We start from the raw sequence: 24,517 nt of genomic DNA on the forward strand, positions 1-24,517 counted from the left end.
ATTAAACGGAGAAACGTTTGTGTTTTTTGATAAATATGCATTCACTTTGAATTACACGCCATCAACAGGGAAATGAATGTGTCTGGCATTAAGGTTGTGTACTGCAATGCCTGAGGAAAATAAAAAAGAGACTGAGTTTAAATCCAGTGTGGACTTTTCTGTGTGGAGTTTGGATGTTCTTCCTGTGCATGCATGGGTCCTACAGATAATTTCAAGAAACTCTTAAAACACACTTTTAGATCACAGATCCCTCATTTAAGTAGTGTTTCCATTTAATATTAATAATAATAATAATAATGTTGATAATTCTAATTATGCAGATGTACCTACTAGTGAGTTTAGCCACAGGTTTGTTCATTTTTCATATTTCTTTGTGTTTTACAGGCTTTTTTGTATTTTTATATTTGTATGTGTGTGGGTGTTCATGTATGTGTTTCTGGTGGGTTGTGTATTTGTTTAAATGTCTTTTTTTAAACACACACCATGTTTAAAAAAAATGGTTTTATGTGTTTTTATTTGAAACCTTAAAAATGGAACTCCAGATGACTAACAGGGACCTGTGCGTTAATAATATATCATAATCGTTATGAATAAATCACAGTGAAACACAGGTTTCAGCTATTATGTCAAATAGCAGGAATGGTCTTCCCCGAAGAAGTGATAAATCAAAAAACTGACGGTCTGGAACATTACCTTAACATTCAACACTGGACCAACTCCATTTCGAGTAGGAGCAGCACTCTGCAGTATAAACCCATAATTTAAATGCCATCTACATCTCCCTGGTGACTGTCCCCTTTTCCCTATTCCATCACCTGTGGAAAATAGTTTAAGATTCATGATGTCTGTGTCTTTAGTGTGCCAGCATACTTTAGAAGCCTGGCTGGAACGGGCCACAGTAAATACAGGGGGACTGATGCTTTCTAGATCATTATTGGTTTTTGCTCTCAGTGAAAATGAATGCTGACCCCTCACTCAATCAAACCGGCTGATGAGGTTCTGGAAGAAACGATGAAGTTCATTACTGTCCCTGCTGTTGATGTGTTCATTACTCAGATTTATGGTGAATTCCTTCTACTTTCTTCACTTTTCATTCTGTCTTTCCTCTTCCCATCACCTCCCAGTATCAGAAACACAGGTTGAAATTCCACAAGAAATGTTTCCAAAAGCTGTTTCAAGAGTTTTTGAGTTGTTAAAGGTGAGCAAGAAGTGTTACTCCCTACTTAACATTAGGGATCGTGGTAGTTGGTGTTCCTGATCATGTCATTAGAAAATGTAGTCATCGTTGTCTTTTCATTTTCATATCAGCATTGCTGAGGTTTGGTTTGGTGATCCACTGCATCCACTGTGTTTTTCCTACACAACCTTCTCTAGGGTTTAGGATTTTATTGTAGTAAGCCAGCTGGAGTGGGTGGGTTGTGCGGACACCCAAATGTTTTAAGTGTGATAACTCAAAAATGAGGTGACTTAGAACTGGGATGAGTTTGAATCTCGCTGATCTCGACCTCAAGGTCACTTTTTCTGATTTTTAAGTTAATACCACACGGGTATCTAAAGGTGGCTGAGATTTAACACTGGCAGCTGCCAGTATTTTTTAAACCATTGCCAACATTTGGTGAATCAAAAAATCTGACATATCAGACTATATTCTTTTTCTTTCAGACACAGGATATGTGTAGCTTTTGTTATGTATTTATAATCCCTTAATAAGATAATATAACAAAGCAGTTTAAAAATAGTCCAGTTAGCAACACAAACACAACGACCAGCTGGTCGTTGTGTTTGTGTTGCTAATGAGGAAGTAGCAGAGTTACCTATGGTGGACAAACTATGCGACACCATCATCGTTGAAGGGTGTTTCTTCGGTCTCGTATTTACTTTCAAACAGATGACTGGACAAATGCTGCCTGGTCCAATGAGTTGGCTTTTAATGTAGGGTTAGAATTTGGTGTAAACAACATGAAAACATGGATCCAGTCTGCCTCGTATCAATGGTTCAGGCTTATGGTGGTGGTGCAGTGGTGTGGGTAATGGTTTCTTGGCACGCTTTGGGCCCTTTAGTACAAACTGGACATTGTTTAAACACCACAGCCTACCTGAGTATTGTTCCCAACCACATGCATTTCCATCTTAATTGCCCCGTGGGGATAAATAAAGTCATTCTGATTCTGATTCTGATCTTTTGATGTAACCTTGTTGCACAATGCTCAGATCATCTCAAATCGATTTCTGGAACGTGACAACGGGTTCAGTGTACCCAAATCACCTCCACAGTCACCAGATCTTGGTCCAATAGAGCACCTTGGCGAAGGATCATGGAGGTGGAGCTGACAAATCTGCAGCAACTGTGTGACGCTGTTGCGTCAATATGGACCAAAATCTATGATAAACGTTTCCTGATACTTGTTGAATCTTTTTCATTAAGAATTAAAGCATTTATGAAGAAAAAGCAGGTCCAACCTGGTACTAGCAAGTTGTACTTAATATAGTGGCTGTGGAGTGTACAAGCAAGACGTGAGTAATCAGTTATTGAACTGTAAAGTTATAGCAAAGTTAATTCTATGCATTAAGTTTTTATATCTCAGTGACCACTGAAATTAAAGCAGATTTAGATAATCCTTCAAAGTAACTGCCCAAATCTGTGCTTGGTAGCCAGATTTGTTTTAGTGATGTCTCAGAAAAGTGTTAAAGACCTACTGAGGACTCAAAACTTGTGGTTTCTTAAGTGTCATGACTAAAGAGTGTAATTTAAGTCTGTAACAGTCGAAATATATTTTTAACTACACCATTAGATGTAGATCATGTAAAGCAGGAGGGTTTCACAAGCACTTAGCTTCTACGTAAATGCATCTTCACTGCTCCTTGTGACTTTATAGTGCTTGAGCATAAAAAGGCACCTTGCCCGTTAAACAGTGCCCACCAGTATTAAACCGTACTGTGTGTTAGGTGGAAACATCAAGCATGAGCATCAGCACTTACATTGTCACGTTCGCTCTGCAGTCAGGTCGTCCGCATCCATTAACAAGCTGCAGGGGCCCTATGCATTAGCTCACATTATAATCTATACAGCATGCTTTTGCTATTTGATGTCCACCAGTTAAACAGAAGGTCACCTGCTCTGCTGACAGATGTGGGCACTGCTACATCTGGTACAGAGCCAGAGAGCTGCCTTTTACAGCGTCACAAACTGACATTTCCAGCTCAGTCCTGTGTACCCAAATCTGACACACTGTCTATCTTATACGAGCTGTCAGAAGTCATATTAAAAATTCATACAAGTTTTATGTCCCTGTAGGACTTTATTTGGGGATCTAGAATACACGCTGTTGGCTGTACTAGCAAGTGAGCATGAAGGGCATTGTTCAGTGGGATAATGAGGTGTTGGACCTCATAAGGATTTAGGGAAAAAGGTTTGCAGCAAAATTCAAAGCGCTCATGTTTGAAAGCATATCAAAAGAAATAGCTGAACAGGATCACAGGTGAATGTGGCTCCAATGTCACCTCACACTTAAGAGCCTTAGGGATTGCTTCAGACATCTGAAGAATTTAACAAAAGAGGAATACGTGGCTCGTTTTCCACATCGAACCTTTTCAAACTCCTATTAGATTTTGGCCACAGTGAGTTCATTATGTGTGTAACAGAAAATCAGTTCTCAACAATAAATCAAAACTGCGCATTAAGCCTTGCAGTGTGAAAGCAGCTTTTGTCAGCAGGCATTAATATAAGACCTAATGCCCCTTGAAAAAGAGTTGGAAGTCAGTTTTGCCATCTCAGAGCCTGCAGTTAAAATGCAATCGGGACGAAGTATAGCGTTCGTTTTTGAAGTGCTAAAGTTTTCGCTGTGTGTATGAGTTTTCAAGTACGGGCCCCCTTTAGATCCATGCGAATGGACGTATAAAGTGAGTCAGCCTTATCAGCGTCTTGTTCAAGAACCTTCATCTCCTCAAATAGCCCAGGCGAGATACCCGAGTGTAGATAAAATGTCGAGCCCAAGGAATAATGACGGAGATATACAGAGCAATGTCCTCAGCAGAAGGAAACAGAGATAGCATTTCAGGTTTCTCTGTGCCATTACAGGCACCCAGATTTATAACGAGGGGATCACGTAAAGTTTCCGTAACGACCTTTTCAAAACAAACCCCTTAATTCTAAACAATGCTAATGAATGCCAATGAAGACAGACTGCAGTAGGCATCTAGACAAGCGTTTGGGCAAAACGCCATTTAAAACCTGCCATATGTTCAGAGTAATGATCCATCACTCTGAAATGCAGAGTATACAAACACACAGCGCATCAGAGTGATCTGTAAAGAGCATACAAAGCAGGGGAATGGACTTTAATTTCAGGAGGCATCCCATATGCTTTTCAGGAGTGCCCTGAGGGAACAGTTGCGCTAACGTTAGTACACTGATGTCATAAGCAATTCATTACTGTCGTCAGATATCGACCTGGCTCTTATCTGCAGTGACACCCTGCATTGTCACTTCTACGGTTAACCTTTTGTCCAAGGAAACCACTAAATTCCTGTGCGCTCTGCATCTGCTAGCATTAACGGGATGGGTTAAGATGTTTTTTCTTCAGCTCTACGGCTCCATTTATCCTTTAATGATTTAAGGTTATTTCTTCCTTCCCTTTTGAAAGAATCATCAATATTAATGTTTGCAGTAACCGGCTTAATAACAACACTTAAGTGTAGCAACACTTCCTACATCCTCTAAACTGTTGGGCATTAATTCTTCAGAGGCACTTTGATCGTTCATTATTTTTTGTAATAATATGTATGTATGTATGTATGTATGTATGCCCTGGGCTAATATTAAAATAGAGACGAGTAGTCAGCTGAATGAAAATCAATTGACATTTGTATTCCAGCCAGAAGTAACAAATGTTTACCAGCTTAGCTTATGTGCATGGCTTTGACTGGTTGGCAGTATTTGAAGTCTTGTGTGTGAGAAAGGTCTCACTGATCAGCAGTGAAACCTTTATTCCAAAATGACAAAAACGTTATGTGATAAAAAAAAAATGTTTTATGTGCAGAGGTCACATGAAATGTCAGCTTATCAGCTCTAATATAGAACTAGATAGTGTATATTTCTAATCACGTGAATTATAGTATAGTACTATTATTTACAGTGGTGGTTTCCAGTAACAGTTTGCTGGAAAAATGGTATCTATTTCTCAACCAAATTATATTAATCTGCCACACTACAATGAGCGTACGTCACCTGCTTGTCTTATTCGCCTAAATTGGCAATCAATATTTTTTTAAAACTAGTATTTGCGGCATATTAAGTAGTTTAAGCTACTTGTTTTAAACTGACTATATTTCTTGAAACTAGATTAAGTGGTGGACTACGGTAAGAGCTGTCTTGAGCAATAACAAACAGTTAGGATTAAAGAGAGACGCCTGACATGCAGCCTGGTCCAGGTATAGCTGCTACCTGCAGATGTTGGCGGCATCTGGCCTGGTTTGTGGCTGAACTTGATCTCTTGGCCTGCCCGAACTAACCTAGCATCTGCATCAGATTGTAAAAGTTGCAAAATTAAAGAATGATCCTTGAAGGATGCTGATGTAGCAGTTTTCTTCTTATGAAAGTAACCAGGTAATTTGGTTAGAGGAAAGCATATCGACCAATCATTGATAAGCTGACCCTGAGTCTTCACCTCTAATTTGCAGATTTACCACTAATGTAATTATTGTTTATTTGCAGCTATGCTGTTTCTTATTTTGTTTGTAAAGAAGCTTGAAGAAATAAAGAGTCACTGAAAATGGTCCAGATGACTGCCACTCCCTGAGACTGTTAAAAGATGCTTTTTCCTTCCCACTGTTGCCAAGTGCTTGCACACAGTAGGTGGGGTTTTCTCTCTATTATTGTTGGGTTGAACTTACAATGTAAAGCACCTTGAGGTGACTATTTTTGTTATTTGGCACTATATAAATAAAAGTGAACTGAAGTGAATTGAAAATGCATGATCTTGTTAAAAATACCTTTTTAGTAAGATGACAAGTTTCTGTTTGTCTAAGTCAGCTGTAGTTCATGATCAGAAACAAGGATCCGTATCCATGCACTCATATCGTCCACTTTGCTTCAATGTTAGTTCAGCGTTCACCTTAATTCCCAGAATGCTCTTTTAATTCCCTGATGAAAGTACTGCATTAATCCTAAGGGGTTTTTACATTTCTTTTTTTCATCATATGCTTGAACAAATCTGCTAACCTTTTTGCTAATGACAGAATAACAACATCGATCAACTTCAGTTGTTTTTTGTGTCCTTAATCTTTCAGTTCAGCAAAGGTTACTATAGCAGCCATTTGGCTTTAGTTTCTACTGTTTGCTGTGGTATGGGCTCCTCTTTTATTCCTTTTTGGCTGCACAGTTCAGACCCAGTGTTTAAAGGGATTTAGTCCAGCAAACCATAGACTTGTTCAGAGAATCTGTTTCATTACCAACATATTTTGGACCATAAACTTTTAAGCTTTAAGACTTTGGAAGACATTTTTTGGCTCTTGAGCAAGACTCCTTTGGGGGAAAAGAAAGCTTAGTTTCACTACACTCTTGGTGTTATTAGGTTCACCCATACAGAAAGTTTGCAGCAGATGACAATGAGAAACCCAGCAGTTCCCTCATTCTCTGCTTTACAATAGTATTCTTTATCAAACTAGATGTTGATAAGACCTTATGTTAATTTTAGGTTGCAGACTAAAAAAATGTGTTGAATTAAATTTTTGCTGCATTTCATCCACGTCTCGCTGCCTTTGCTAAAGTGGATTTGGATTCGGAGATTGTTGCTAAAGCTGCTGCTGTACATTTTCCAAGATTTTTATTTCATTATTTATGATTTAGCGATGACTGTCCTGCTCATTGCTGTGTCCTATTTTACCATCATTGTGTATCTTTGGCAGACATGTTTCATATTATCACCTTATTTTTGAGGCTCGTGACATTGTGTATTCAGTAAGCAAGTCTGGGCAGAGAGCCCAGGCTTAACTCTTCAATTTGGAATTGAATGCATCACCCCGTAGACCACAGTATATTTACTATTTCCAGTTATTTTTTCCCCTCACTGTTGAAATTGACTTCAGTAGAAGTGTTTATGCAGACAGCCTCCGAGGATTCAGTTCTATCTAAAACAGTGAGCAGAACTGATGGTGCAGTTTTAGTCTCCTGCCAGCTTTCTGTGCACTCAGCAGAATGTCCTGTGTGGTACTGTCCCAGCTTAAGTTGATGAGCTTTTAGTTTCCTCTATTTTTTTTTAAATTTCACAAGTAAAACAAGTAAAAAGAAAAAACAACACCAAACAAAATGACTGTCTAACTAATGTGAAAATACTGTTAATTAAAGCTAAAACTAAACATTTAATGCTTTTCTATTCCTCTGATTCTATTGTTAGGCATTCCCATATGTACACCTGTGTATCCGCTTTGTGTTTTCTGTGACTTCTTGGTCCTTAGAGATATTTGCACTGTGCTGAAGGCATATTGACATTTGCCTTGTTTGCCAAAACTCAGCTATGCTACAGATAGCGCTCATCTCAGTGCATGCTGGTGTTCTGCGATATTCCCAGGTGCCGGAAGACGTTAGACTTAATGGAAGTGTAAAGACAGCCTGGAGATTCTCCACCTGCAAAGTTTGACAAGCTGACTTTTTAAAAAGGCTTTGCTGTTAATGAGGATTATTTTTATTATGCATTGGTGGAAGTAACATTTTACTTGTATCCGTCAATTTTTCAAGTATTCTAGTCCCATAATGCAAACGGCAGACATGGCAGTGGATCGAAAGGTAATAACTATTGATCTGAAAACAGAAAGGTTGTCTTTTACTCACTTAGTGGTTTCATGAATTAGTAACGACATAAACTGTGCAACTAAGCTGCAGTGATTAGTTAATGAGAGTGACTTTGGCTTGAATAAATGTGTCTTTCGAGACGTCAAATGGAACTTAAGAAAACACTAACAAAAAAAAAATGCTGTAAAAACTCACAAAACTAAACTGAAGTGTTTTTGAGGAGACAGTAACGTGACTGAACAACCGAGAAAGTGGCAGAAAAGAAGAAGCGGAGGATTCATTGGTAACGTGCGTTTTAATTATGTGATGTATACAATGCCTGATTTAGACTTCTGCTGGAAATCTATGTCATAACTTGCAATGTAACCCGAAACCCAGTAATTGCAGGCTGTGTCGACCAGTGTTGGTCAAGTTACTTGAAAAAAGTAATCAGTAACTAATTACTGATTACGTCCCCCAAAAAGTAATCCCATTACTTTACTGATTACTTATTTTCAAAAGTAATTAATTACTTAGTTACTTTTTAAAAACACGATTTACAACCTGAAGAGGTGATAAAGTGATAGATCTTTCAGCCCAATTCTACTTTTTCTGCATAATCCATCATACAAAATGTAATCAAATGGAAAAGTCTCTTTTTAAAACTTGTTTAATTAGTTTTAATCTTTTAACTTTATGCATCAAGCAAAAATTTAATTATATGCAACATTCTCTGACTGGAAGAAATTAGTTTAACATTTAAACTTATTTTCTGCACATTCCAGCACATAAAATAAAATATTTTTTGTGTTTACACTCACTCTTTCAAATAGATGCAAGTAAAACACAGCAGAAAATAAAGTCAAAGACTCAGCGGTCCTGTTGCTCTATTTTCACCTGTAAAGCAGGAGTTGGGTAGGCGGAGGTTTACCCTGGTGCAGGTGTGCCGCGGTCAGTGGAAGAATCCGCGACTTTCTCTGAGTTTCCCATTACCTCGTTGCGCACTCGGTGCTTGCTTGGAAGTTTAGGGTTTTTTTTCGCTGTAAAAAGAAGTTTTCTTCCCACGCACAACGGACGCTAATGTTTTTGTCACTTTTTATCAGAGGTGTGGACTCGAGTCACATGACTTGGACTCGAGTCAGACTCGAGTCATTAATTTTATGACTTTAGACTTGACTTGAAAAAATGTTCTAAGACTTGTGACTTGACTTGGACTTTTACACCAATGACTTGGGACTTGACTTGGACTTGAACCGGTTTACTTGAAAAGACTTGATATTTTACCCCAAATATAAAATTTAACATGCATATTATATAGAGATTGAAAATGTGACGTCATTCACGGGTAGAACCGCAAAGGATTCTGGGAACTCGTGGCAAGCGGTACTAGCGCACGCAGGCTTTCAATTAAAATCAGTCACACAGCGATAAAAAGAAACACAAAAATGTCAAGAAGCCGTTGTATTATTAACTGCAATAGCCGGTCGCATGACAGCCACGGGAAGCCGACGGGTAAAGAGATCGGTTGTTATCGGATTACGTCGTTGAAGAGAAATTGTTCGAGCCATGTTTCCGAAGTAACAAAGACGCGACGGATGGCCTGGATTGCAGCCATTCAAAGATCAAATATAACGTCCCAGAACCCTCCAGCTCACAGGTTAGTCTGCTCCAAGCATTTACACGAAGGTCAGTGTTTTTTAGTAGTTAATACGTCATTTTCATAACATAATTAGTGATATAGGTTACAAGCAAGTCTGGCGCTGAACAGAAATTGCCGCGCTATGCTCCTTTATTTATTGTGCATAAATAGTGAATTGTCCTGACACAATATTGCGTTTCGCTTCTGTTATTATGGTACATTGACAAAAACATATACTTTTATTCACAGGATAAAACAGGGTTTTTGTATCACTAATTGCCCAGTATGATTACAGCATACAGTATTATTGTCACTGCTACATTTCTGTGATGGGTACCAGAAATTATTTCCACTACTAATTAATTACCCTTGAGCTCAAAGGTCCTATTAATAAACGGTTAAGGAATGTGTATTTATGACGACAATTTGTGAGACTGGTAAACTTATGATACGTACGATGGTCTTTCGTTCTACACGGTGCATTTCAAGGTCCTGCACCCATCCGTCGGTAAACTGTACCTGGGCTTGTTGCAGTGACCTGAAGTTACTAAACTTCATGAGTGTATGCACTCACTCCAAGAACCGTATGATTATAAATATGCTAAGATGAGATAGCTGACTTCATCTAACTAGCAAATGTTGTCCAGGCTACGTTGGTGATACAGTTTTTTTTAATGTGTATGATATTTTTGTCATGCGATTTTAAAGCTGGTCCTACAACCGCATCCAAGAATAACATGCAGCTTATCTCAGAACTGTCGGTGAAAATTATTCTTGGAGCTAGGTTTAATTGAGCTGCATTTTAAAGAGGTGCAATTTCACAATTTGTGTATATTTTCTAAGTTCACTATTTTGTCATGTGTTGAGAAAAACACAGATTTTAAAATTACATGGTCTAATATTTACATTTAGCATATAACTGCAACATGCTTTTTTTCGTTGTTTTTTTTTAAAGACTCGAAAGGACTTGAAATTCAAAGTTTCAGACTTGTGACTTGACTCTGACTTTTACACCAGTGACTTGAGACTCGACTCTGACTTGCCTGACATTACTTGAGACTTGACTTGAGACTTGAGGATAAAGACTTGAGACTTACTTGAGACTTGCAAAACAATGACTTGGTCCCACCTCTGCTTTTTATGGAATCAAACTCAAAGTAAGGTCAGTGCTTCCACCCTTTAAACGCTGCACGCTCATACTCTCTCCCACAATCGATATGTGATCCACTGTTGATCTGCACACAGCTGTTGTCACGAACATGGCACTCACCTACGTCACTGTCACGAGACATTCTTGCAAAATAATCACGGTTTTAGTAACGCAGTAACGCAGCGTTCCTACGGGAAAGTAACGGCAATCTAATTACCGTTTTTGCAATAGTAATCCCTTACTTTACTCGTTACTTGAAAAAGTAATCGGATTACCCATCTCTGGTGTCGCAGCCATTTACTGTTAGCTTGTCAATTCCATGGTGGTTCTGTCACGCTAACTGTTTCTCTTTTTGTGTACTTATGTAATCCTTTTCTGATAAGTGGTGTTGTCTTAAGTGCAGTGTGTTTAACCTCTCAAGGCCACCGTATTTTGAGTTTAAGACACACCTTTTTCCTCTGTCATCGCTCATTTTAAAGGTCAATGTAGATAATTTGACATCAGAGCAGCTGTCATTCACATGGATTTTGGTTTATGTTTATTTGACAGTAAGTTTATCCACAGCAGCATCTTTGCTCTGCTGAACATAGATTCCTCCCTCACACCATCTCAGTCAGCCAGTATTAAAAGAGAAATAGAAAAAAAGAAAAGAAATGCTAGACAATTTTCTTCATGTCAGCTGTCAGTAATTGCTGTATGTGAGTGTTTTTCAACCTACAGCTAGAGATGTGAGCCGGCGTGACAGAAATAGACCTGACACGTAAAGAAGGCAATGCAGGAAAAAAAGAAAGAAAAAAGCCAGGGTCACATGTGACTCATAAAGCGGGTGGACGCACACAAGTGCAGGAATCGAGCAGCTGAAGCAGCCATGTGGTAAACGGTCATACTGGATTCTGTCAGACTGCACAGTGCACTTGTCAGAATTCACATACAGTGAACCTGTAATTAGAAGCGATCAGTTTTTAATACTGGCAGGGAAAGAAGCGCCCTTTAGTTGTCGAAAGCTGGTCTGATTAGAAATCAGCACAATGGACTACCTTAAAAGGCTATTAGCATGCCTCTTTTGTGCACGATCCTTCGTTAGCAACAAGAAAACATCCCTAAAATGTAAAAGGGCGCATATTGGTGATTGAGGCTGTGGATGATTACTTGTCCTGCTCCAGCCCAGCAACTTGTAGAACTATTTTGTGGATATTGTCAAGCACGCTGAAGTGAGAAAGGTGGAGCACTTAGACATCACAGTGAAGCACACTCCACTTTTTGATGACAAATGGCGACTAGATTGTGGCTCAGCACTTGATGTTCAGTTTACTGGCCACTTTGCCTCAGAGTGCTCAGTTTCTGACAGCGATGTATCACCTGTGTTCACATTAAAGGATCAGAGTGGTTGTGCAGTTTGTGGTAAATGGGCTTTCTTTAAATGCAATGTGGGACGCAGCGATTCACAATAGAAGTCTGCGGTTGTCAGCCGCGCTCCTGTTTTTGATGATAAGCTGCTCTCTGCAGCTTTTCAGCTGGCCGAGCGCCTCTCACGCAGCGGGTAGAAAAGAAAAGCTCTTGTGGTAATGTTGGCTCTCACCCCTGGGCACCTGCAGTCAGTGTTTTCTGGATGGATCAGTATATCTGTCAACTTCTCCCCAGCAGAGCCTATTCTTACTCCTTCCATTGCTGCAGGGGGCAACATAGAAAAAGTTCATGTTCGATCAAAGTCTGGGAATGAAGAAAAGTTTCTCTGGGACTTTATATTTTAGATGATGGGGAAAATACAGCTGCATCTTGGGCTGTTGTGCTCAATCAAAAATATAATGCATCATTTGCGTGCAATGTGGAAATCTGAGGAGCAAGCCACTGCTCTTACTCCCTCCAGCTGAGCCACATGGAGACTTTTAATGTTATGTGTGTGCAAATTTGATCTTCGGTTCCTTTTGAATTTGTCCGCTCTACCCTGTTGACCGATTTTTGACACGAAAACCCCCCCAAAGGAGTTTTATTGTTGAAAAGCGATCGGTCTAATGAGCACCACTGACAGCCCAACAATTAGCCAATCATCACTGTGAGTGGGACTGACTGTTATTTCAAGCTGTTCTCATTAGATGCAGGTGGATACGATAGTCTTCAGTGGACAGGGAAACTATATCTGCAGTTGCCACAGAAATTAGACAGCAGAGTAGAGAGTAAAGTAGCTGCAAAAATCAAGGTCACATTTCTTTCAGTATGACTTCAGCTGCCTACAGTATGCATACAATTGGATACAAATACGTCGCAATCTGAACGTAATGGTCTCGCTGCAATAGGACATCCTGATATTTCTTGTTTAAACAGTGTCCTAGTGTTGGTAGAAAAGCACACCGAACATTTGGTCGCACAGGTTCAACCAAAAAGTTTTTTGAGTCGCACCACTGAAAAATTTGGTCGCATTTGCTACCAAATTTTTTATGGCCCTCCTTGTCCTCCAGGTGCAGATCTGCCTTTGTCTATCAAGTGTATTTTCATTCCTGCTCTAAAGTGGGTGTGTCCATTCACCTTCCAGCTGACACAGCTGTCCTGAGACCTGATGTCAGACTGAAATTGCAAATTGAAATCTGTAGGGAGTTGGTAGTTCTGTCTCATATCAGGGGAAACTCTCTGCAGAAAAGAGGTCCGCCCGATCAAGTGAACTCTTCTTGTAGGCTCGAGGGTGCTTCAGAGAAGAATGACGTCAAATCATCCTGCATTAAGGCTACAATTACTTAAACAATGCAGATATAGCACAGTGCTATGGGAAGGAATGTGATCATGCTAAGTTGTAGAAGATAGTATTTTAATAGGACCCTAAAGGCTGCAGCTATGGTAATATAATTTAAGATTAGGGTGGTTTTAATTAAGAATTTAGTTTGCTGTGTGATATTCATTAGATCTCATGATTCTTAATTAACATAAGATATTGCAATTACTAAATAAATGCTGTAGTTGGTGTTGCCTTCAAACAAGCCTTCTGAATAGTGTAAATCTGCTCTTTGTTCTCTTTGTTTAGACTCACCCAAATATCTTGTAAGATTTCAGTATTTTCTGTTGTATTCATTCCATCCCCCCGTGTCCTGACCAGCTCATTAAATTAAACATTACTCCTGGTGAGAGTTTTCCTGCCTGCGCGTGGACTTGTATTGTAGTGATTTGTTCCACACTTCAAATTCTATAAGAGTGTTGGAGAGGCCTTGAGAGTGATCTGTGATGGACTTGCAGGCTTGTAGGAAAATATATAGGTTTTAGCTCAGTGTTTGGCAGCAGCACAGTGTACTTGAATCAAGTGTGAGTGATGTCAGCGGCGCTTTACCAATAACCAACATGAGCAGCAGGCCATCTGTTTACCAGAGAAATAGTGGAGTGACAAACATTGTGTCAGTGCAGTTTGTGCTTGTTCCTTGTGTGACCTGAAGCTATCTGGTGTAGTTCATATAATGTAGTGCTTCTATCTATAATTACAGAGAGTTCAGGAGTCTTTCTGTTTATCAGAGTTGCAGAGGTTGAAATCAACCATTAGAGGGTTAATAGGTGTGTGGGACCAGTAAAGATTGGGTACTTAAAATGGTTTTGACCACCTTTATTCTTCAACACGGCTCGAGCTCTCTTAGGCAATCTTTCTTGTTTCCCTTTGTTAAGAATGGTTATTGAGAGCCAGCTTTCCACTTACATCATCCTTGATGAGGCTGCAGTGAACAGTAGAAGGACCAGGTGCATCTCTCAGGCCTTTGCTGGATATTTTTTCGTATTTCTTAAGAGCATGATTTTCAGATGCTGTTCATCTGCTGTTGATTCTTACGCTTGCTATTTCTTATTTTAAGGACACACTGCACACCATGCTGAGAGAGAAGCCAAGAGCTCTTTGGAAATCACCTTGTTGGTGCAAAAATACTGTTTTATGCCTGTCAAACTGTGTTATCTTTGGCATTTTTCATTGACTCAGCTAAAGAAAAAATGGGAGCAAATTGTGTGTTTTTGTGACAGCGTGCTCGGAACAAAGTGCCTAAAGATACAATTTAAAATTGGATCTTTGCTAAGTTGTCTGGTATGTATAGATACAGCACTGTTTGTCATTGGTTTAGGTGGCTTTTGTATGTGTGAATGATTCATTGCTCAGCATTAAGTGGCTTACCAAGCAAACAAACAAAACTGGTCAAAAGTTTTAGAACACTCAAATTCTTCCATTTTTTTTATTTAAAATTATGAAGCTAAATGTCTTGTTGCATTCTGAAATGAAAACATAGTACAGATAAGCAACTGGAGTTAAAAAAAGAAAAAGAAAAAAAGAAACCATGGACTTTTGACTCATCAAAGTAGCCACCTTTGCAGATATAACACCTGAACACACCTGTGGCATTCTACCTACAATAGAAATCAAATATTCTTCAGAAAGGTCTTTCCATATCTGTTGCAGAAGTTCCCATAAATGTGTGGCACTTGTAGGTTGCTTTGCTTTCACTCTTCTGTCCAGTTCATCCCAAACCAGCTCGATGGAGACCGTGCTGGCTGCTCTGTTTTTTCAAGCTTACCATCTTGTGCTTTTTGCTAAGGTAGTTCTGGCATAGTGTGGACTTATGTTTAGGGTCATTATCTTGCTGTAGGATGAACCTCTGAAAGCTAGGCACATACCAGAGGGTATTGCATGGTGCTCCAGAATGCTGTGGTAGTCATTTTGGTTCAGGGTGCCTCTCACTCTGTACAAGTCACCGACCATGGATCCAGCAAAACACCCCAGACCATCACACTTCCTCGTCCATGTTTGACAGTTGATGCCACACACTGTGGAACCGTCCTTTCACCTACCCGATGGTGATCCTGCGTAGTGAACCGAAGATTTCAAATTTTGATTCATCAATCAATAATAGCTTCTTCCAGTCTTCAGTAGTCCGATGGTGGTGTTTCATGGTCCAGGCAAGCCTCTTTGTCTTATTCTGATGTCTTAGCAACGGGTTTTTTCTGCAACTCATCCTGTCAAACAGCTCGAAGTCTTCTCTTTATAGCTGAAACTGAGACTTGCTTACTACGACCATTATTAAGCTGTGCTTGAAGATGTTGTCCTGTGAGCTGCCTATCATGCATTATTTCTTAAGACCACTTTTAAAAAATTACAAAACGTCTGGCTCAAGCTAAACATAAAGGAAGGGTGTGCTTAAAACTTTTGCACAGTACTGTAAGTTAGCTTAGCCTGTGTCAAAAAGAAATCTTAAAATGCAACAATCTGACATACTTAGGCCCAACTAGAGTTTATGTTGTAAATGTAGACATATATTAACTGTTATACTGACAGCTAGCATACTTGTTAGTCTACAATAAAGTGGTGCATTTGCAAGTTTAAGGGACATAATGACACTCTTGGTGGTTAAAGACGACGCCTGGAAATGCTACAAAGTAAACTACAGTCTTTTTCAAATGTTTTATACTTGGGGCCATGGAAAACGATATTTCACATTAATAAACACATTTGAATAATGTTATAAAGCTCGCCAAATAGTTTCCTTTTATCTCACTGTTCATTCTGAGCGGACATCCATGCGTTTACTTGATTTATAACTTTTAGTGTTAATTTCGACTGCAGTTTAGCACTCAAGTTACTTTAAAGTGGTATTTAAGCGCTTTTACAAAGTAAACCCTCTGACACAAACATTTTAACATGGCTTTGCATTACAAGGCCAAATAGAAGTTTTATGTCTGTCTTAGTCAAATAGTAAACACTCAATTGTGTCTGATCTATCCATTGTGTAGTGTTACAATATTCAGTGTAGTTTAACGTTTGCAGCTCTTCCCTGGTTTGTGGAAAATGACAATTGAGCAACCAAAGCACATTTTTCACCTATAACACAATTACAGTGGTAATGCTCAAGGCCTTTTCACAAGTTAGAAAATACAAACAATAAAGAAGAAATATTACGTTGTTTGTTTTTCCATTATTAAACCATTTAAACAGCATTATGCCATTATTAACGATGGCTCTGTGCACTCATGGACCATAAGATTGCGTATCTAATCTTGTCCTTTTACTGCTAAAGCGGCTTTAGAAAGGAGCTTCAGCTTTTGTCGTTTTGCTTGACACGAAGTTATTAGCACCATTTAAGAGATTGTGTTTTCAAATTGAAATGCGACAATAGCGTTTTGCAGTTTAATGAAGCTAATAATAACTAGCTGGTGACTCGCAGCAAAGTCAACAGTCACTGGCTGGAATTGACTGGCATTCGCTTTTGTTGATTCAAGAACACTTTATTTTTTCAAAGAAAACCAAGACTTTTAGTCGTAAATGTGCCTTTATGTCATTGTCAACTGCATGTGAGCCAAATGAAAATGGAAAACTCGACTCGATTAGCAATTTAATAAAGTAGTTAGTGCTTAGGTAATGGATGAACATAAAGAAAATACTTTGAACGTTTTTTATTCGTTATTATTCATCTTCTGTGTCTCCTGTTTCTGAAAGCAAGTCGTGTCACAAAGACACTGCTACACCCCACAGGTACCTTGTAAATTATTCACCTATTTCAGACACTGTGCTAGTTCTCTGTGGCAATCTGACCCAGTAAGAAGTTTCACAATACTTACTAAGTCCTTGAAATCTTTCTTTTTCCTCCAAGCACATATTTTTTTATTCTTGCCTGTGGACTCTGTCTGCAAAGTCTGTGTAGCATTACAGGCTGATGAAAAGTCCAAGGTCAGAGTCTGCAGAGTTTCTACACAGAGTAGACTTTACCAAAATAGAAGTATCTCTCTGTCAAGTGACCTGTAGAAACTTAGCCTCATTTTAAGCCTTAACTTATCTGAAACCTAAACCTGTCAGCCTGATGGACATGTAATAATGAGAAAATATGGCTATCAGAGTTTTCTTGAGTGAAGTCACTGCTGTAATAAGACTGGAAAGGTTCGAGTTAATGACAGATTTTTGAGGTGGGAGAGCTTGGCATTGATAGATGAGTGCAATTGAGGTACAGTGTAGGCTAATTAGTGGAGGAGATGATGCACTCGACTGATCCTAATGTCATCACAGATGCTTAGTGTAGCCCGTCAGTCATAAATACCGACCTTGACATTTTCTTGCAGGATAACTCGCCGTCCTGAGCTCCACAGCTTTTTCTTCTCTGCCCTCCTCTTATATTGTAAATGACTGTTTTTTTACTTTGTGTATGGTCTGTTGTATAATTTGGGGTACATTTCATGTTCACATATTGTATTGAAGAGATTTTATTAAGTATTAACTTCAAGCAAGGAGAAATCTTATAGTTGAGGCACATTTTTTCTTGGGTTTCAGCAGGGCAAATAACAAAAGTCTGCACTTTGCACTTGTTTTGCTGCACTAACAATGTCTTAAAGTACATTTAAAAAGAACAAAGTAACACAATATAATACTTAAAAATAAATAGTGGGAAAAGACAGTGAGTCTCCTTGGCTACAAGAGGGCTTCTTGTTGTTATCATTATTATTAGTATTATTACTATATTGCAGAAGAGGTGCATTTACATTGTAATGAGATAAAAGCATGGGATATACATGATACTTTTGGGAGAGATTAATGTTTCAGATTTAAATGCTTTGATATTGTTTTGATACACTGAATGAATAATGACTAACTAGGCTTCACTACCTAATTAAAGCAGCATTTGCCTTTTAGTATCATCTATATTATCCTCAGCAGTACTTGTATCAACAAAGCAATGATTTCAAGAAGTATGTTTGTGTAGGTTCTCAGACATCCAGGTCATGGAGCGTTTCACCTCTCATCCCAGCAGCTTCTTCAGTGCTAAAAGCAAATGATGGGGAGTCCCAGGTATTTAAACCCTGGTGGCGAGTTGTTGACCTAGTATTAATCATATGATTTCATGAAGTATCGTTCACTTTGATACAATGCATTTGTGTGAGAGGCTGCTACATTTCTGTAATTTCATCCAATACAAGTCATGTAGGAAAATTCCAAAGTGCTCCTTTAAGCCATGACTGTATTAAACAGTTTGTGTAGGGAGATGGTGAATCTGAGAGAAGGGGTTCACGTTTGCAGAAACAGAAGACAAAATATTTTTATTCTCATGTGTCCTGTCCTGTTACATGTGGTGTTTGTGTTGTGACCTTTTGAATGTTTAAACTGCAATGAAAATGGATTTTAAATAACTTTAAATTGACTGAAATGTGGATTTTTAGCTCAAAAAGAGACGTCACCAATCATATCGGCATGCAGAAAATCAGTCAGCCACGCTCAAATGTATAAATGAATAATAATGAATAAATAATGAAAACCTGAAAACCGCTGGTGAATAGACTCAAGAACTTTTAAACACATTTTTTCAGGTATGTAGTTTCTGATGTATTTCTGCTGTGAGACAGCTTTTCTCGTCTTTTACTGACAAAATAATTATTTTAACTATCATAATAATTTTTTATTTTCATTTAAACATGATTTGTGGTTATGGATTTTAGATACTGTTGGGGCATGCTGTGGAACAAGTTGATGATTTAGCAGAAAAGACTTTTTCATTTCTTTTTCTTATGAAATGTACCCTTAATTATTGAGTCACTTGTCTGTTTGAGGCGCCCATTGTGTGCCATTAAAATTGCCCATTACTGTCACTTTTTAAAAAACGTTCAGTTACACATCACACAGCAGGGCTGTAATGTACTGCCATTGCTGATTCATCGAGGTGGATACTTTCCCCTTAATTCTCCTTTATGCCTCTCCTCCTCCTTGTGTGTGCCTTCTATCTCTCTCCCACTCTCTCTCTCTTCTTCTTCTCCTCCTCCTCTTCATGGGCCAATCAGGCCACACCTCCATGGCAACCGTCATTGAGGGTAAAACATCCACAGATGGTGCTGAGTAGAGCGAGCAGTAGGCGCACTACGAGTGTGTGTGGGAGTGTGTGTTTGTTTGTGTCTGAGAGAGACAGAGAAGGAGAGACCCACTGGATAACCACTGTGTTGTGACTCCAACAGTAGTAACACAGAAGAAGAGCAGCAGAGTGTATGCTCAGAGTGTACGCTCAGAGGAGTTGGAGGAAAAGTCCAGAGAGGAGGGAGTGAGTGTTGGAAAGAAGTCCCTTCACCTCTCTCCAGAGAGCAGGAGGTAAAGCGTCGGTAAGCAAATATTAACGATCTGACAAAAGAGCACACTCCATCCCCGTGTCCGTGCTGATCAGACAGCCTTTACCCTGGAGCCGCGCAACAGACGAGCTGGGACACATACACACTTGCGAGTGGAGTCCCCGGTCACTTCTCTCCACTCACTCATGATCATCACTCCTGCCACACACCGACACAAAGGCCACGCTGACACAGCCAGGAGAGTGGGGCAGAGAAAAGGACACTTGCCCCGTTGCAAGACTTTGTCAAAGTGAAAGTCCTTCCTGGATTTTAACCCTGAAACTAGAGTCTTCCTTTTGTGCTGACCTTTACAAGCATCCCCCCTTTACCCCACTGCAAAGATGAGCTGCAGGAAAAGATGCAAGCGTGAGATCTTCAAGTTCGCACAGTACCTGTTCAGACTCATCACAGGCACGCTCAACACCGGTAAGACTCTGACAGGCGTCTTTGCTGCAGTTCTCCTAAACCTCCGCCGATTTTTGTATTTACATCTAAGCAGTTTCGTTCTACTTCTCCTCAATGTTTTCATAATTTATTTATTTTTTTAACAAAGTCCAAATTGGACACATCCACCTTGCGTAACATCAGGACCATGCAGTATTTACATTGTGTATACATTTACAGCAGCAAAGCCCACTTGAGGATTTCCAGACTGGGGTTTGGATTTATCGCCTGCTCTCCATCATAATTTGTTTGACTGTGCGCGCATGTTAAAATGTGCACAGAAGGACAGAATATAACCGGAGGCAAAGGTGAAGTCATTATAGTTGAAAGAAATGTAATCAAACATCTCACGCAATACAGGAACAGCAGGTTTTTTTATGTATTCAAGGATTTGACTCGCTGGTTCTGACAGCTCAGCGTTGCAGTCCTGTTTTCTGCATCTTAACAATTTTAAGCAGCGTTGCATACAACATATTGTATGTAATGTGGTGTCAGTCAATTAAAAATAATGTGTAGCAGTATGTTTGTTCCAAATCCTTACGAGTCCTTTCTTGAAAATGAAGTTGTTGCATTCAGTGTGCACAAACACCACCAATCATCAATAGTTCTGGACTTGTATCGTGCTGCAAAGCCTAATATAGTTCGGCTTCTTTTTGGATCCGTGCACACAGACCAAGAGCTTTTCTAATAAGCAGGATAGTAAATCAATGGCTTTAACAAGATTAAATCATGGATTATGGTGGATTACCAGCAGATTACTCCATGAAGGGTTCAATAAAGGATAAAGGTTACCAGCAGCAGAATATACTGATCGTTGCACATATTGCACATTATGCATCAAACGAGCTCTGAATTATTCACAGCTATCATTCGAGAGTTGATTATTCTTGGACTTTACAGTGGCATGTGCGGTTTGTGCACAGATGATGTGACAACACTAGTAGCATACATTGACACCCTTGCCTTGTGTGTCTCCTGTCTGGTTTTTGCATTCACTGAGCTCCTGTCGAGTAGGTTGTTGATTATCACACCGCAAGGTGCTAAGCCCCGGAGAGGTGCTTCTTGAACATGCTAATGAATTACAACATGATTCTGAACATTTAAGACTATTTTTACTTCTTGCAGCCACTTCAGTTCTTACAGTGTGTGTTTAGTCAAAGAACTGAGCTGAGCGAAATGAAGCTGCTAAGATGTGGCCTACTTTCTGCGGTGTCCATGACCTTTGAGACAGCAGGAACAAGTCGGGAGGAAGGGAGGCAGCTACAGAAGAGTCACCTTGTCGATGGGGTGAACTATAAAAGGAGTAGATGGTTTCAGTTTTCCAATCATAGCAATGAGTACGGGCTTGTGGTTGATGCAAAGGTTGAAGAAATCCATCTACAGTATATGCCCAGAGGAGTATGCTGTTGGTTTCCATGGCCACCAGCATGTTGCTGAGGTCAGACTGCAATTCCCATTTGGTAACAAACACGATTAGTGTATATTCTGGAGTAATTTACCTTCATGTCCCCAAAGCTTTGGCTGGTAAAATGCAGCATTGCTTTGTTTGTTCATGTGTAAAACTGTGTTCTTAATTGTTAGTGTTAGTACTTGTTAATTATTACTCATGTAGACTGCATGGCTGGACGTTATTTCCCTTTGGACCCGGGTAATTACTGTAAATGTGCTGAGCCAGAGGAGGATACTTTGCTCAGTCAAATCTCAATATTATAGTTAAATATTGAAATACGCTTTAAATTACACCTGTATGTAATATATGTGTTATCACACATATATGGATTCAGTTTTGAAGTCCTCATTCGAAGCCACCACATTTTCCCTATTTCAAATCCTTAAGAGAGTTCTGGTTGTTTATCTCCTCCCACCTGTACAGATAATGTCTGCATGTCAGCACCTGGAGCTTAATTCCTCGAAAAAAGATATTACATGTATGAGGTTACAAAACCCAATACCAGTAATTTATTAGCCAGTTTCCAGTTGGTTGGGTCCATTTCTCTATGAACACATTGTATTAACTCATCTTCCACAGACTGCACTGCAGATTAATATAAATGGAGCTTGACCAGAGCGAGGCTGGCTCGGCCATATTTGGATGACCAGGGGAAGAGAATGATAGATGGAGTCAGTTAACAGGCCAAGGGGTCTTAATTGAGATGTTCATTGTCCTAGAAGAGACTCACAGTCATCGCTTCATTTGGTCATTTTGTTGCCAAGGACATCATGGATACATAGAGTAGGTGGAGGGTAATGCGCATGATGTAAGAGGACAGGGCTTTTCAGATGTTTGATGTCTGCAGTGAGCATCTGCTGTCCGCAAAAGCCTTTTTGTTAGTGTAGGTCTCTGAAAAAGATGTATTATCATTAATGTGAAGTTCCACTCCAAAGAGAGTTCCTTTGATATCTGCAGTGAGCGCAGGGCATAGTTTATTAAAGAAAAACAGAGCATACAGTATAAAACATGCTGTACATATAAACTGTTTAAGAGGCCCACCATTCGTATTCGTGCCACCACCACTGCAGGCGTTGAATTTTCCAACTGTAGAGGGGAAACAAATCACAGATGCACAGCTTTTCTGAGGTTATAAATCCAAACAGCAGTGTCAGCACATGCTCAATAGTGTGAGAGGCAGAAACTTGTTGGCTGCTCACACCAGGGGAAATCTTCATCTCCTTCAACATTTCCATTTCAGCCACTGTGACAGATGAGCAGGGAGAGCTGCAAGTCCACCATCAGTATGTGTCACAGGTTTATTTATACTGATTACCTTTATGTAGCACATTTTCAATGTCTATTCGTTTTAGAGTCAATACCCGTGGTTGTGCACTGGGACATTTTAAAGCATATATTTTCCCGCTTGTATTTAGCTGGATTGCATTGCAGAACACAGTAAATCTGCCATTTGCTTCGGAGCAGATACTTTTTTGGAATCTTTCACCGCATCGTCACGGTTCGCTTCTTCCCTCAGTGTCTGGCTGTCAGGCGTCCCAGCATCTGTGATGCATCATCCTTTTCTTCTCATCAGGACAAGCTCACGTGCTCGTAACCGAGTCCAAGCATATCGTTTGACATCACAGCACATGCCCTTCCAACCTCTCCTCTCAACCTTTTGTGCGATAAAACTTGCTTTCTCTGCACTGCTACTGCGTTGATGAGCCATTAAGCAGCTTGCATCATTTTAATTAGGTTAATTCGGCTTGTCAGTGTGCTTAGCGGAGACGAATATTTTATTGGCTGCGTTCCTTACAATGGAACAGTTGAAGTGTTTATAAACTTTCTGATGATTTTACAGTTTGGATGTTGTGACCTGCTGTGAATACCAAACATGGGTACAAAGATTTTAGAGATCATCTTTTGCTGTTTTAAATGACCTGTATACATAAAGAAGGTTTGACTTGACTATGTTTTATAGTTGTGATATAAAATAATTCATTTTTTGCTTGTGCCTGTGACAAGACTCTTCACTTCTTTCCTCTTATTTTTGTGAGATTCAGGCCAAGCCAAATAATACATATCTATATTCCCCTAATAAACTATAATTGAAATGTGAAATTTTGCGTTTGATTATCACTACTTTCCTCGGCTGTCAGAGCACAGAAAAGAGGGGCAGGCTTATGATGCTCACTCTGCCCCGTCGGTTGTGGAAGCAGTGCTTAATTGGACAAGCCTCTTCATGATTTGAAAGAGCAGCGCACGGCGGGGTTTCAACAAAATCTTCTAATGCTGTCAAATTAAGACTTAATTTGTTCTCACATTATTTTATTTGTGTAAAACCTCGTCAGTTTCAGCGTGACTGCGACGTCAGGGGCATCAGGTTCAAAGATGGCACCTGAGACACCTTTTGGTTAAGTAGTGTGCAAAGTCATCAGCTGCACGTGGTTTCGTTCCCACTGTTGATGCAGGAGCTTATTACACTAACCTCTATGTTTGCCCAGACTGCACTGATGATTTATGGTTCATTGTGGGAGTATTTATGGGCGGAATATAAGAACATTTTTATCCTCGCGCAGACATAAACGTTTGGCGTGAATCAGAGAGTTATTTAAATGAGCCTCACGACTGCAGTGTAACCAGTCACGCACAGAGGCGCCCACATGCTTGCCCCTGAAAACATGCACTGTTTAGTTTGGAGACGTTGCCTCTGCTTCTCAGATTATCATGTCTGGCTCCTCTCCAAAGTAGTAGTCCCAACCAAACACCTTAAATGGTTCTTGCAGTATCTGTGTGGAACATCAGGGCTTGAAACGTGTCCTTTGAGACAATCTTGTGGGGAACTTGTGTCGCCTTTTTGGGAAATCAACTTAGAAATGAGCTTTCTCGTCTGCTGTGTGGAATAATTTGTAGAACTTTTAAGGAAAAAATGCTAAAATCAAAAACCCCTCTGTAGCCTTTTTACCTGTATAGTAACTACAAGTTAAAAAAGTGTTAATT

At 39.6% G+C, this 24,517-nt stretch overlaps 1 protein-coding gene across 5 annotated transcripts in view; it reads left to right on the forward strand.

Moving 5' to 3' along the window:
- Positions 1-24,517, forward strand: part of kcnip4a (potassium voltage-gated channel interacting protein 4a) — a 155,436-nt gene that overhangs the window by 29,601 nt on the left and 101,318 nt on the right. The window contains exon 1 of one of the 5 annotated variants that reach the window (XM_026161862.1): positions 19,302-20,070. The exons of the other annotated variants lie outside the window; for them this stretch is intronic. Within the exon in view, the coding sequence (XP_026017647.1) occupies positions 19,986-20,070 (85 nt within the window). The 5' untranslated portion in view covers positions 19,302-19,985. Of the gene's footprint in view, positions 1-19,301; positions 20,071-24,517 lie in introns of those variants that run through there. 5 annotated transcript variants of the gene reach the window in all.

The sequence above is a fragment of the Astatotilapia calliptera genome, chromosome 3 (assembly GCF_900246225.1).
Source record: "Astatotilapia calliptera chromosome 3, fAstCal1.2, whole genome shotgun sequence".
Lineage (NCBI taxonomy): Eukaryota > Metazoa > Chordata > Actinopteri > Cichliformes > Cichlidae > Astatotilapia > Astatotilapia calliptera.